General features: G+C 40.1%; 1 protein-coding gene across 5 annotated transcripts in view; it reads right to left on the reverse strand.

Annotated features, from left to right (window-relative positions):
* nap1l1 (nucleosome assembly protein 1-like 1) overlaps positions 1–8,629 on the reverse strand; it is a 63,803-nt gene extending 55,174 nt beyond the window's left edge. For all 5 annotated transcript variants that reach the window (XM_077006572.1, XM_077006571.1, XM_077006573.1 and 2 more), the window contains exons 1-2: positions 8,509–8,629; positions 5,640–5,675 (exon numbers count right to left, since the gene is read on the reverse strand). In XM_077006572.1, coding sequence (XP_076862687.1) covers positions 5,640–5,656 — 17 coding nt within the window. In that variant the 5' untranslated portion in view covers positions 5,657–5,675; positions 8,509–8,629. The remainder of the gene's footprint in view (positions 1–5,639; positions 5,676–8,508) is intronic.
* Between the last annotated feature and the right edge of the window lie 4,267 nt (positions 8,630–12,896).

Consider the following 12,896-nt stretch of genomic DNA (forward strand, 5'->3'; position numbering starts at 1 on the left):
AGCTCAAAAAAACCACTTTCTTATATTTCTGATAAAAATTAAACTTCATCAGAATAAAGATAAAATACCTAAAGGCCTATCCTGACGCCGTCCTCCACGGTCCCGAGCCGCGTAACCGTGTATTCTAACCGTGTATTCTAACCGCGTAACCGTGTATTCTAATTGTAACCGTGATGTTTATGTCGATTGAATCGGAGCATTAATGACCAAAACAAGCTGGACTTAAGGCTGGACGGAGGTAACTTCTCTACGTAATGTCCGAAAATCAGCCGCAAGTCAATTAAACGACACCGCCGTCATCCATCCAGCGCTGATGAGCGCCAGTGACAGGATCATATTTCGGCCTCAAAACAGATAACTCGCGCGTGTGGTTTATTATGATTTGACGGATTTTCCCCCAAAAAATTCAAATGACGGAAATTCGTCGTGGTGACGGAGAACTTTAACTCATGCACTAGCGAACCTTTTTTTCTCGAAGACACGTCGGTACGCCGGAATTCCGGCGTGGCGCCTGAAAACTATCAGGCCTGCGTACTCACAAAGATGACAGAACAGAAACAACGAACTCCACGAGGGCATACGGAACGAATGAACAAAAAGACCGATACAGACATGGGAGACACCGGGACTATTATACACAGGACTAGACAAAGACCAGGTGCGAACAATGATAACAGGGACGTGGCAAACAATGGGAAATCACAGAGACAACGAGCAGGGCAGGATAAACAGGCAAGTAAACGCAGACACAAGGGAACCTAGAGTGACAGCTAGGAGAGGGGGCGTAGCCTACGTGACAACAGTTAATTGCAATTTAATGCCGTTCAGGCTACAATTTAGCTTGAATTGGATAAATAAAGATAGGCAGTGATGTCAAAATATTCAGGTTATTCCACAGCTATTTCCTTGTGTGAAATCCCTCAAAAACAGTCTCATCTATTAGTGAGTCTCGAAGCAGATTGGAGAATAACTCAATGGGTACCTCACCCTGCGCTTTCACCTCAAAAATCCCCATGAACATAGGTGGGACTCGATGGGAATCAGTACACTTGTATCTCCAGATTCTATTCCTGCCTCTGACATTGTTTTCTTTGCTAATTATTTAAACCTCCCTCATTTCCTTTGTTCCCTTCCTCGTTTTGTTATTTTTCGCTTTTTTTCACTTCGTCTCACATCTGGCTCATATTCTCCTTCGCTGATGTCACTGTCGTTGTAAGTGGACTCTGACGCACTACCTACTGGAATATCCTCAATAACTGTATAGTGTGATGTTGATGATCTACACTTCCCTGGTTGAAAAACAACACAAACATGTGTGCTATAATGTACTGTCATTGAAATTTGAACCTTAATGGTGACCAAGAACAGTCAAAAGCAGTTGGGTATGGTATCAGAGTAGAGTACAAAGTTTATTAAAGACAAAAGACAGAAAAATAGAAAGATGGATCGATCCAGAGATCTCCGTTACACACACTCAAGAGCGTCTGCAAGAGAAAGCTGCCCCCCACTCACAGACCATAGTTCTTATACTATTTTGCTACATGATTACATCCTACTTCCATGACATGAGTTAAGCATGTTAGGTCTGATTGGTGGCCCACATGAGGTGAGGTGATGGGGTGAGGTATCACCCCCATCACTCCTTCCCTGCCACGGGACGTCAGATGCACCATTCAGATGCAGCTCATCCTTATCTACAAACCAGAGACCTTCAGGGCTGTCTGCCTTCATCTCACAAGGAGTGCCTTCACACAATTTACTACTTTATTACTAGAGTGCCTACAAGCATGTAAGGCATACAATGATCAACGTGTACTAGGCCTAACATATGTTCAATATATACCTTAATAACGTGATTTCCATTCTACTCACTACTAAGTGTAATCAATACATATGTGTATATTGATGAATTTTACAGTAAGACAATATATAAATTTTTCACCAACAGTACACACATGTTCTTAGATTTAGCTTTTTAGGCAATAAAAATGGAAAATTGTATATTTTTTTCTATTTACAGCAACACCACATTTTGTACAAATTTACTATTATTATTTATATGAACGGCTTAAAAATCTATGACATGGTACATCATTCAACGTATTGCCACTATTGCATAATGCCCACATATGTGGACACTTGGTTTATGAGGTAAAAATCCTTAGATGTTAATGTGAAAACTAACAATACCTTGCAGCAAAACTTTTCTTTGTGTATGTTAAAATAAGTCTGACATTAGCATTGTATATAGTTAGTTAGCTAACTAGTCGGACTTATAAATATCTAGAAGCTGTAAAGGAATAACGTTGGGAGAGATTTAAAAAAATGAGTAAAAACACCCTAAATATGTTAGAACTACAAATGAACAACATCTGTTGCCTTTGAAATAGGCAGTGACTTCTCAAAAGAACTACATGACTTTAATGCTTTGTATAAATAATTTTTACGTAAATTACATAAATAGTTTTTTTGCTGTGTTGTTAAATGTTAGTATATGAGTAGCAGTTAGCAGGAACTAGTTGGCATAGAAATCAACCTTACAATACAGGCAGTATGCCCATGTATTATCTCCAATACATTGCTTCAGCCAGCCTTTAAATTCAGGATTTGATTCCCACTCTTTCCTGTATTTTTGAGAATAGAGTTTAGAGTGAGATATGATGAGCAAGTTAGCTAGATGTTAAGCTTTCACAGAGACGCACTGTGGACGAGTCGAGTGACCGGTTACGTGGTGAATGAGGTGAAGAATGACAGACTGAGTTAAATTCAGTGATTTCTTTTCGTGTCTCACATATTTACATCCCCCGTCGGCGGCAGCTTTGGGCATGCGCAGTTCCTTTTCAGTGTGGACGTGGAGCGGTGAGGGTCTGCTCCGAGTGTGAGACTGCACTGAGTGTTGTGGGGCTCACGGCAGCACCGCCGGGGCTCACGGCCTAGAGGACAGCAACTAAAGAGCGTGTTTGTTTAGAGTCGCCAAAAGTCTCCAATAACACCACAAAAAGTCGCTAGATTTGTCGCTTTTTACTACAAAAAGTCGCTAGAGGGTCTGAAAAGTCGCTAAATATAGCGACAAAGTCGCTAAGTTGGCAACACTGGCAGTCGGTAGGGTCTGTTTCATGTTTATTTTTTCACGATATCGAAGCATTTAGACCAATCACAATTCACATCCAGAAGCCAATCCTGTCTGGGTCCCTCCCACGACTGTCAAAAATCAAACTATCTGCTCCGCGAGCAGGAGCTTAATCGCAAGCAGAAAGGGTGTGACAAATTTTCCTCGCGCAAGCAACTCTCCTCGCGCGTGAGAGTCGTTTTGCTCGCGCGAATAAACACTTTTCCTCGCGCAAAATCGCGATTATTGACTTGGATTTGACGTCATAGACTTGGTGGATGAACCTGGTGTTTGTGCACAGCCAGCAGCAGCAACACAAACTGCCCCTATAAGTGTAATAAAGTTTACCTGGACCTTGAGGGTCTGTTCCCCAGCCCACCCCAAACAGGAGCTGGTCATCAATACATGAGCAAATGAACAGGTCAGATTTCAGCACAGACCTAGAGCTAATAGGCTTGTCATGATACTAAGAATTACAACTTCGATACGATACTTAAAAAAATATTGAAATTCGATACCATTTTCGATACCAAAGTCAGATACGGTGCTAATTTCCGTTTTAAAGCCTTTTTATTTTTTTTTATAAACAAACAAATGAATGTTGCTTTGTGTTTGAAAATGCTTGAAATTGTAACTTCATTTCACAACAAATATCTGTCTGACTGAACAGTTCTTTTGTGTTAACAAATACGAGCATCTTGTAATTCCAGGGAGAGAACGTGAAGACGTTACGATTGGGCGTTTTGAAAATAAACAACCACTAAATAATGTGATAAAAAAGCGAATAATTTCGAGTATATGTATAAATATTTAACTTATCCCAACATGCGACGTCAGAAAGACGTTAAAATCAAGTCTATCACGTCGGTCAGTCCAGACCCATTTTTGCATGTCTGGTGGACGTTCAAAACTGGTTCAAAATCTGACAGTGTGACTAGGACCTTAACCTTTTAACTTAAGCTGGGCGTACACTGTACGATATTTTAAATCGTGTACTCTGCTCCAGCTCAAACTGTACAACTAAATCGCAGGGAGAGTCGGCTCGTGGAGCTGCTTCAACAGTGCGATACTCTCACGAGGAGCGATTTGAATTTCAAACATGTTTGATATTCTTGTGACGCTGCGATTTCTGATCGGGAGTTGGTCGTGAGGTGTGAATCGCTCCTCGTTTACCTGTGTAAACTATTCGATGCACGACACGCAATTGAGCCGAAACTCGGCCCGATCGCAAAAATAGTCGCACGAGTGAAAAATCGGCTGAAAATGGGCCAAAAATCGCAGTGTACGCCTAGCTTTAACAAGAACGTCTATGACGAGTTTTCTATCTGAACGTCTGGCTAGGACCTTTATTGGATGTCAGGACGTGCAAAAACAGCAACTGAACGGCAGTAATAGACGTTTAAAAAAGACGTCGCTAAAACTTTCATTCTGGCTTTTCAGTGGACGTCTTTTGAACGTCTGACAAAGTGTCTTTGCTCGTGCTGGGAAATATTGAAATGGACCTTGAAAGTGACATACAAGTGTTTGAATTCCACAAGGTGTATGAACCCTGCAAACATGACTTTGTTCATTGCGCTGAAGCGCGGCGCACGCGAGGTCGTGCACCTCTCGAATTTTGTAACTTTGCGCGCGCCGCGCCTCAGCGCAATGAACAAAGTCATGTTTGCAGGGTTCAATTCAAGCGCTTGTACCAATATTTCCCAGCACGATAAACTTAATTAAGTTAAATATTTATACATATACTCGAAATGATTCGAAATACTGCGCTTTTAATCACATTATTTAATGGTTGTTTATTTTCAAACGCCCAAGACGTTAGTCTTCACGTTCTCTCATGTTTCACCCTGGAATTACAAGAGGCTCGTATTTGTTAATGTAATACAAGAAAACTGTTCAATCAGACAGATATTTGTTGTGAAACGAAGTAGTTACAATTTAAACATTTTCAAGCACTTTAGCCTAAATTGCAGCACTTTTCAAACCTGAAACACAAAGCAGCATTAAAATTTGTCAGGTAAGTGTTCATTCCCCTGTTTTGAGGGGTGTTTCTTTTATACTACCACATATAGTTTCGGACAACACTGCAAAGCGGAAAGTATAAAGCCTCCACCGCTCGCGGAGGTTCGTGCGAGGTGCGCGCCGAGTCGAGCGCTATGGTCACTCAACTAGGCTTTAGCGCCCTTCGTTGAAATGTTCCAAAACCACCACTTGCGGGCTTGTTCATGTCCTTCGGTTTTCCATCTGTATCTGCTTCAAATCCAACAGCACTGCGTTTGCTTTAGCTGCCATATTAGCATTACAAACTGTCCTGTGCATTACGGCAGCTTGGGTGGGTCAAACGAAAGCGCATTTTATGTAAAAAAGAATCGATACTTAAGGGAAACGAGTATTGTACCGTTTCAGAATGTTCAGTATCGATACGTATCGATATATCGATTTTTTTGACAACACTAAGAGCTAATACGAAATACCCAGAGATGGGCTTAGTTTTCATCTGTAGCCTAAATCACAAAATGTCATTAGTACTTACTTGTCAAGATCTGCCATGGTGCTTCTTTGTTTATCCCTAAAGGAGAAGAGAAGTCACATTAGTCCTGAATCTATTGCTAGCACAGTGTTGTAAATATCAGCATATGCTAACAAGCTTATGTAATACATTTACTTTTCTGCCATTAACAAACATGGTACCATATTTTTCAATGTGATAGAAAGTGAACTAAACATGTTGCGTGTGGGTATTTGTATAAATATATAATGTACTATAGCAGGAATATGCTGGAAAAGATTGAAAATAGACCTTGAAAGCGCTTGGATTTGCCCCTAAAAAGGTGTGTGAAGCCTGCAAATATGGCCTCGTCCATTCTGCTGAAGCATGGTACACACAAAGTAAAAAAAAAAAAAAAATCAAGAGGTTCATGACCTCATGACAATGCCAACACGCATGGTAAGACACCCCTCAACTGCACCATGTTTGGCAAGGGCACACTCACGCCAGTTGTGATACATTAAGTATTAACCTTGCTTTAGGCAGAATATCTGTAGTTCAAGAACAAAATATTAGCTGATTATTAGATGGGCCACCCAAGGAGGATGGGTTCCCTCAAGTTTTGGCCCTACCAAGGTTTCTTTCTCATTTCAACCCAAGGAATTGTTCTTTGCCAAGTCATGTCTGGCTTGCTCATTAAGGATCTGGACCCATACATCTGAAATGCTGCTGTGTAACAACGTGTTACAATATAAATTACAATATAAATATACAACTTAATTATGGACATCAATCCCAGATCTGGTGATGGTATTTCATAGTCTGTGATTAAGAAACTGACTACCCATTTAACTGATGTATTACCACAAGCATTCCAAACAAACCAGTAAAGGTCCACGTACTACAAAATTATCCACCCACCCTTTTCTTAAGGGTCTAGTGAAAATCAGCCAGTTACACTAACTTGGTCAGGCATACACAACCCCAAAATGAGTTGTTGGTTCAAAGCCAAAAATAACGGATTTATGCCAGGGTCAAACTACACAAATTCATCTTGATTGACAATTCATAGGCATACCAATTCCAGCATCGAGACCAATTGGGAACGGGTCTGTGTGACTTTCGAATAACAGTGATGTGTCACCTGTGACATCCCACAACAGCTTGCCGAGGAGTCTAGCACATAATTTTTTACATTTTAACTAGTTTTACAACTATGAAAATGATTTGACCTCGACCAACAGAATAACATTGCTCTCCATCGTAGATATATAAAGATGGTGTCAAGGGATGGTTCCGTTTCAAGCTGTGACTGTGAAACCATGTTAAATTTTTTTATGTATCAAAGTATACAATAAGTAGAATTCAACAGTTTCCAGCACCGTCCGTTACATGCGTCTTATTACAACATCTTACACAATTCTCTTGTTCTCTTCGCCTGATATTCCACAACGTTTTCTACGTGATCCTCAAAAACGGAACCACAAAACACCGGCAGCATCACACGGTGCTTCTGTAGCAATGACTGATCATTTCTTGACCCTCCTCTTCCATGACCTACGAACTCGCGCAAGGACGCGAACGAACCTTGCCCGGCATCATACGTGTAGCTAGTGGTGCCCGACCAAGCCAAAGCAATAATTTATGCCATGATATAAACGACCTAATCAGACGTAGTGACCATCGTGAAATATAAATTAATCGTGTAGTCTGAACCTAGCATTACCTATTAAGATCACATTTGGCAAAAAGGACAATGGAAGGGGTAGTTCGAATGACTTCATGTACGATTACTAGCAAGCTGGTTAAGCCACAGAGGCCCTAAAAATAACACACCCATCAACCATCCCCGTTAGCCAGCTACAACACCAACACTACCACGTGTTGCTTCTTTCGCCTGGCCGGCTAAAAAGTTGTCCTCCGACCTCGGCTAACTAGCATCCTACTATAGTTAACTGGGTTGCTCACATTGCAAAGAACTGGTGAAGCCTAAAATACGGGAGCTGCAACATAAAGCACGACTCTCTCTGAAATTACAACCTTGTTATTAGTTAAACTCGTGCTCGTCACATTTTCCACGTTTGACTAACAATCGCACGTCAACCCCATTAGCGAGGTAACGAAGCGATAAGAGGATCTGCTTTGATTTCGTAGTTAGCTAGCTACTCCAGAGAAATTCTCACCCGGGGGTCATTTTACATAAACCTTGTTGGTGTTCATAATGGTAGGTACAAAAACAAGCTCGCTACCTACCAACTGCGTTACCAAATGGAACATGCTCTCGGTGGTTAGCTAACCAGTTAATGGTACATTTCGGTAAGCAAGCACACTCGCTAGCTAACAGCTAAGCATTCAGTGAGCCAAGGGAAGAAAATTTGTACACATTTCCTTTTAATATGTTGCCATTTAACGTAAACTAGAATCCAACGAAAATCTAACCTCTAGAACTGATCGACCAACACTAGGACCACGAGTAGTTATGATAGCACATCTAACCTGCTAACTTTATTCTTACATTTAGCTATTGCTAACCAGCTAGCTATTACAACCCTGCTAAAGCCACACGAGTAGTCAGCTAGATTATAGACTCATGAAAAGCGGCCAACATCTCTGAAAACACAATTTATATAGATATAAGAAAGTACATTTACAAGACACGTTTCATTTTAATAACAAAAACATGACAATACGGCGAACAGCACCCGGCCAAGTTACAGCCATTTTCATCACCGACTACATCATGGTGGAGTCCTTTCCCAATGGCTGCAAGCTACTGCCGCGGCCGAACTAGCGTACTTTTATTATTCATGTTAACTACGACTATCAAAATAACCATTACACCATATGCTCTGCAAACAGCTAAGAAATATATCAATTTTGTACAAGAAGTAGGAGATTCTCAGTATTAGCTTACCTCGGGCTGGCTGTTCAGCAGGGAGATGATGCGCAATGAAGTAGAGCCAGAGGAAAAGACTCTGATGGCGGTAAAAGGATAAAGATCCCGCGGCTTGCGCTCATATACATCCAACGTCATCACGTAACTCGACATACACTAGCACAACACAGGGACAGTGGGAGGAGCCATGTCAACATTTTAAAAAGGGAGCAGTTTTCATGGGCTGATGCCCAGAATGAACAGATTAACAGATTTTATATCAAATAAAATCAATGGTTTTACCTTTATGTCTCAAAGTGTTCATAGATGGCATGTGTTTGTGGACCCTAATGACTGTGAAGCTGTGATTTCGCAGAGAATCTGTAAATATTTTTAGACAAATACTTCAGTTTCAAGTTTAATATTTCAAGGACAATAAACGTGGCATGGCATTCTCACAAAAATGGCCTATACTTACGGTAATTTGAGCTAAAATGCAGCCGCCAAAAAGTTTAAACGGACTAATGACAGTTTATATACACTGTGTTCCAAATTATTATGCAGGTAATATTTTCTCAGATTTTCCAAAATTACCTATATGAATTGCAATCATTGTAATTTTCGAGTCATCAATTAGAGTACAACTCAAAGGTTTTTGAACAAACTGCCAATGATATCAGTATATATATATATATATATATATATATATATATATATATATATATATATATATATATATATATATATATATATATATTATATATATATTTTTTTTTTTATAAAACACTCAAAATGCATGTTCCAAATTATTATGCACAGTAGTTTTCAAGTTTTCAAGTCAAACATTTTTTTCTAGGTAATGTTACATTTGCACATAGGACGCCTTGTTCGAAAGGAGCTTCAGAACTTTGAATTTGTCAGGTTTTGGATGGTATCTGCCTCTATTGTTTTGCATGAGGACAGAATACCCTCCCAGAGCTGTTCTTTAGATGTGAACTGCCTCCCGCCATCATAAACACTTCTTTTGATGATGCTCCAGAGGTTTTCAATGGAGTTTGATGTCAGGAGAGCATGTGGGCCACATCATAAGTTTGTCCCCTTGTATGCCCATAGCAGCCAGAGATGCAAATGTGTTCTTTGCAGCATGAGACGGTGCATTATCATGCATGAAAATGATCTTGCTGCGGAATGCATGGTTCTTCTTGAACCATGGCAGGAAGTGCTGTTTGAGAAACTCAACATACATTATGGAGGTCATATTTACCCCTTCAGGGATCCTAAAGGGGTCGACAATCTCTCTCCCCATGATTCCAGCCCAAAACATTACTCCACCTCTTCCTTGTTGGCGCCATTGTCCATCAACCAGCCATCCTCCATTCCATCCATCTGGACCATCGAGTGTTGCATGGTACTCATCCGTGAACAAAACAGTTTTGAAGTCAGTCTTCATGTAACGGCCACTAAGGCCGTTTCTGCTTGTGTGCAGTGGATAGAGGAGGTTGACAGGATGGCTTACGCACAGCTGCAAACCTCTGAAGGACCCTGCATCTTGTTGTTCGGGGGACGTTGGAAGCACCAGCAGATTCAAAAACTTGTCTGCTGCTATGACAAGGCATTTTTGCAGCTAACCTGATGTAATTGCCTGTTGGAAAGAGTCCTCAATTTTCCCTTATCAGCACGCACACGTGTGTGCTATGAATCAGCTACATACTTCTTGATTGTGCGGTGATCACGATGAAGTGTCTTGGCAATGTTGATTGTAGTCATGTCTTGACCTAAACACTCCACAATTTGTTGCGTCTGAGCAGCCAACACATCCTCTTTTTTTCCCATTTTGGCTGAAAATGTAGGCTGCTTAATAATCTGGGACAGCCTTCTTAAGTAGTCTTGCCTTTAACTTAACAAGTCAGTAAGCGATTGGCTAAGGCAGCGTTATGATAGCCAATCAGAGCCAGTGTTTTTACACACGCGCCGAAGCACGCGAGTGACACGACACAAACGGAGAAGAGGCCGAAATGGAGTCAGGTGCAAGCCGAAGAAAATTTAGCATTTTCAAGGCGATATAAACATTATTTAAGAAAATACTTGAAGTTCCTGAATGTCTACCAGACTGGGTATTTGATTTATTTAATTAAGAATAGAGGATTTATTATTAAGTTTACTTCTGTTGTGAACAAACCAGTTGTCTCAGGTTGAGATAATTTAATTTAATTTCATAGATGTAAATGCACTTTATATAGTGTAACTGTTTACTTTTGTTTTTTTGGTTTTTTTTTACAAAGATTTGGGAATTTAAAGGATTTTATCCTGCACTGGTCTGTGGATGTGCAATAAATATCAAAAGTTAAACAACTTTCTGATCTACTCATTTCAACTGACTGTGAAAACTGCTTTAAAAAAAACTTAATTAATTGGCATATAACCTTTTTTTAACTGTAACACAAATAGTTACTTTCCCTGGTAACGAGTTACTTTTATTATAGAGTAATTCAGTTACTAAGTCAGTTACTTTTTTGAATAAGTAGTGAGTAACTATAACTAATTACGTTTTTAAAGTAACATTCCCAACACTGTCTCTAACTCTGCTACTGCACAGAAGACTTCAGTCTTACAGAAAAACATCTTCAATATGGTCATGAAATGAATGAATGAAACAATGAATTGTTCAACTTGTATAGCGCCTTTCTAGAACCCAAGGTCGCTTTACAATTTTTATACAGATACAGCTCTTACACACCCAATCACACACCGGCGAGAAGCGGCAGCCAATTGCGCACAGCGTACTCTCAACCGGGATCCACAGCCCCCTGGGGGACTGAATGGGGTGCAGGGAGGGGGGAGAGGACAGACCCTAGTGGCAGAGCACCATCCACCACTGAGCATACAAGCATACACACATTCATGCACACACACTCAAACAACTGCTTTTTTAATGGACATGAAGAGACAGACACACAGTCAGGGAGAATTTGTGGTTAATTGTTATCAATATCATGGTTAATTACTAAGCAGTGCAAGCAGTACTTTTCACACAGTCTGCGCTATAGTGTCTGCATGGACATGATTAACATGAATCACACGTGAATCGATATTTCCTTCACACTAGATAGCAAATTCGGTGTGGCCCAGATGTGGGCCACTTTGGGCATTTATTTGTGTAGTGGAGACAGCCAAGAAGCGTGTATTTTGTATGATACCCGAAGGGATTCCTTTCCACTGAACTGAGAAACTGACTCACATCTCTCTGATTGCATGTAAAGATAAACGCTGATTCTTTACCCAGCAACAGGTTCCCAAGGACCCCTATTCACAATGGTGCTTCTCTCCCCTAGCTTAGAACTCTGACTTTATCTGACCTCCTGCGCTCGGAGAGAGGCTGGTTAAAATAAACCTTCGTCGGAAAACACTTAGGAAGAGCAATAAAACTCTAAATTCCAACCTTATCTGATTGCCCACAGTTTAAACCCATTGGAAGTCTTGTGTAAAATCTAGATCTGAAGACACAAATATTTCAGAGATCTCTGTAACTCCAAATCTGAACTGTACACGGAATTGGGATTCAGCCTACAGGAACCAGCTCGGCGAATGCAGTCTAGAGACACCGAACTTGACTACCTTCCATACAAGGAAAGATTAATTACACAGGTCAACAGCATTTTTGGGGCCAAAGATATTTCAACGAATTTAGGGTAACTTTGGGGTGCTGATTCTGAATATGTCATCAGTTTTGCCAGATTGGCTCAAGTTTTTGAGATTTTTCGTGAAATGTGTAAAAAAAAAGACGTAATTTGCTACACGCGCATTAACTTTATTTTATTTTATTTAAAATAGGCCAAATACACTTTTTTTTATGAAGTCTGTTATGTTTCTTCTATGTTTTTGCAGTGTATATTCACCACAAATGTAACAGAATGTGTCTGGATCGTTAAGACAACTTCTTGATGAGTTCATGCTTTTCACTGGAAAACAGACAACAACATAAAGTTAGTGCAAAAATCAAGCTATGAACAAACTTTTAGAACACTAATTAACAAAAAACTATATTGAGAACTGCTCAGTTCAAGTACTAATCCCAAGAAATTAATGAGATGATGTGTCGCATTTACCAACAAGTGCTATAAATAAGATACCAAAAATCTCAAAAACTTGAGCCAATCTGGCAAAACTGATAGCATATTCAGAATCAGCACCCCAAAAATACCCCAAATTCATTAAAATATTTTGGACACCAGTAAAAAAAATTTTTGTTGACCTGTGTTATTCTTGAAACCAGTATTCAGCTTTCCAGCTTTTAAGGACAAAGGACCACAGAACCATGTGCCTAAATGTGAACATTATTCAGTATTAAGTGATCTTATTAGAATACCGGTTATTGTATAAACACACCACATTGATGCATATTCATGTATCACTTTGTGTATCAGTAG

Source organism: Brachyhypopomus gauderio, chromosome 5 (genome assembly GCF_052324685.1).
Source record: "Brachyhypopomus gauderio isolate BG-103 chromosome 5, BGAUD_0.2, whole genome shotgun sequence".
Taxonomy (NCBI): Eukaryota; Metazoa; Chordata; class Actinopteri; order Gymnotiformes; family Hypopomidae; genus Brachyhypopomus; species Brachyhypopomus gauderio.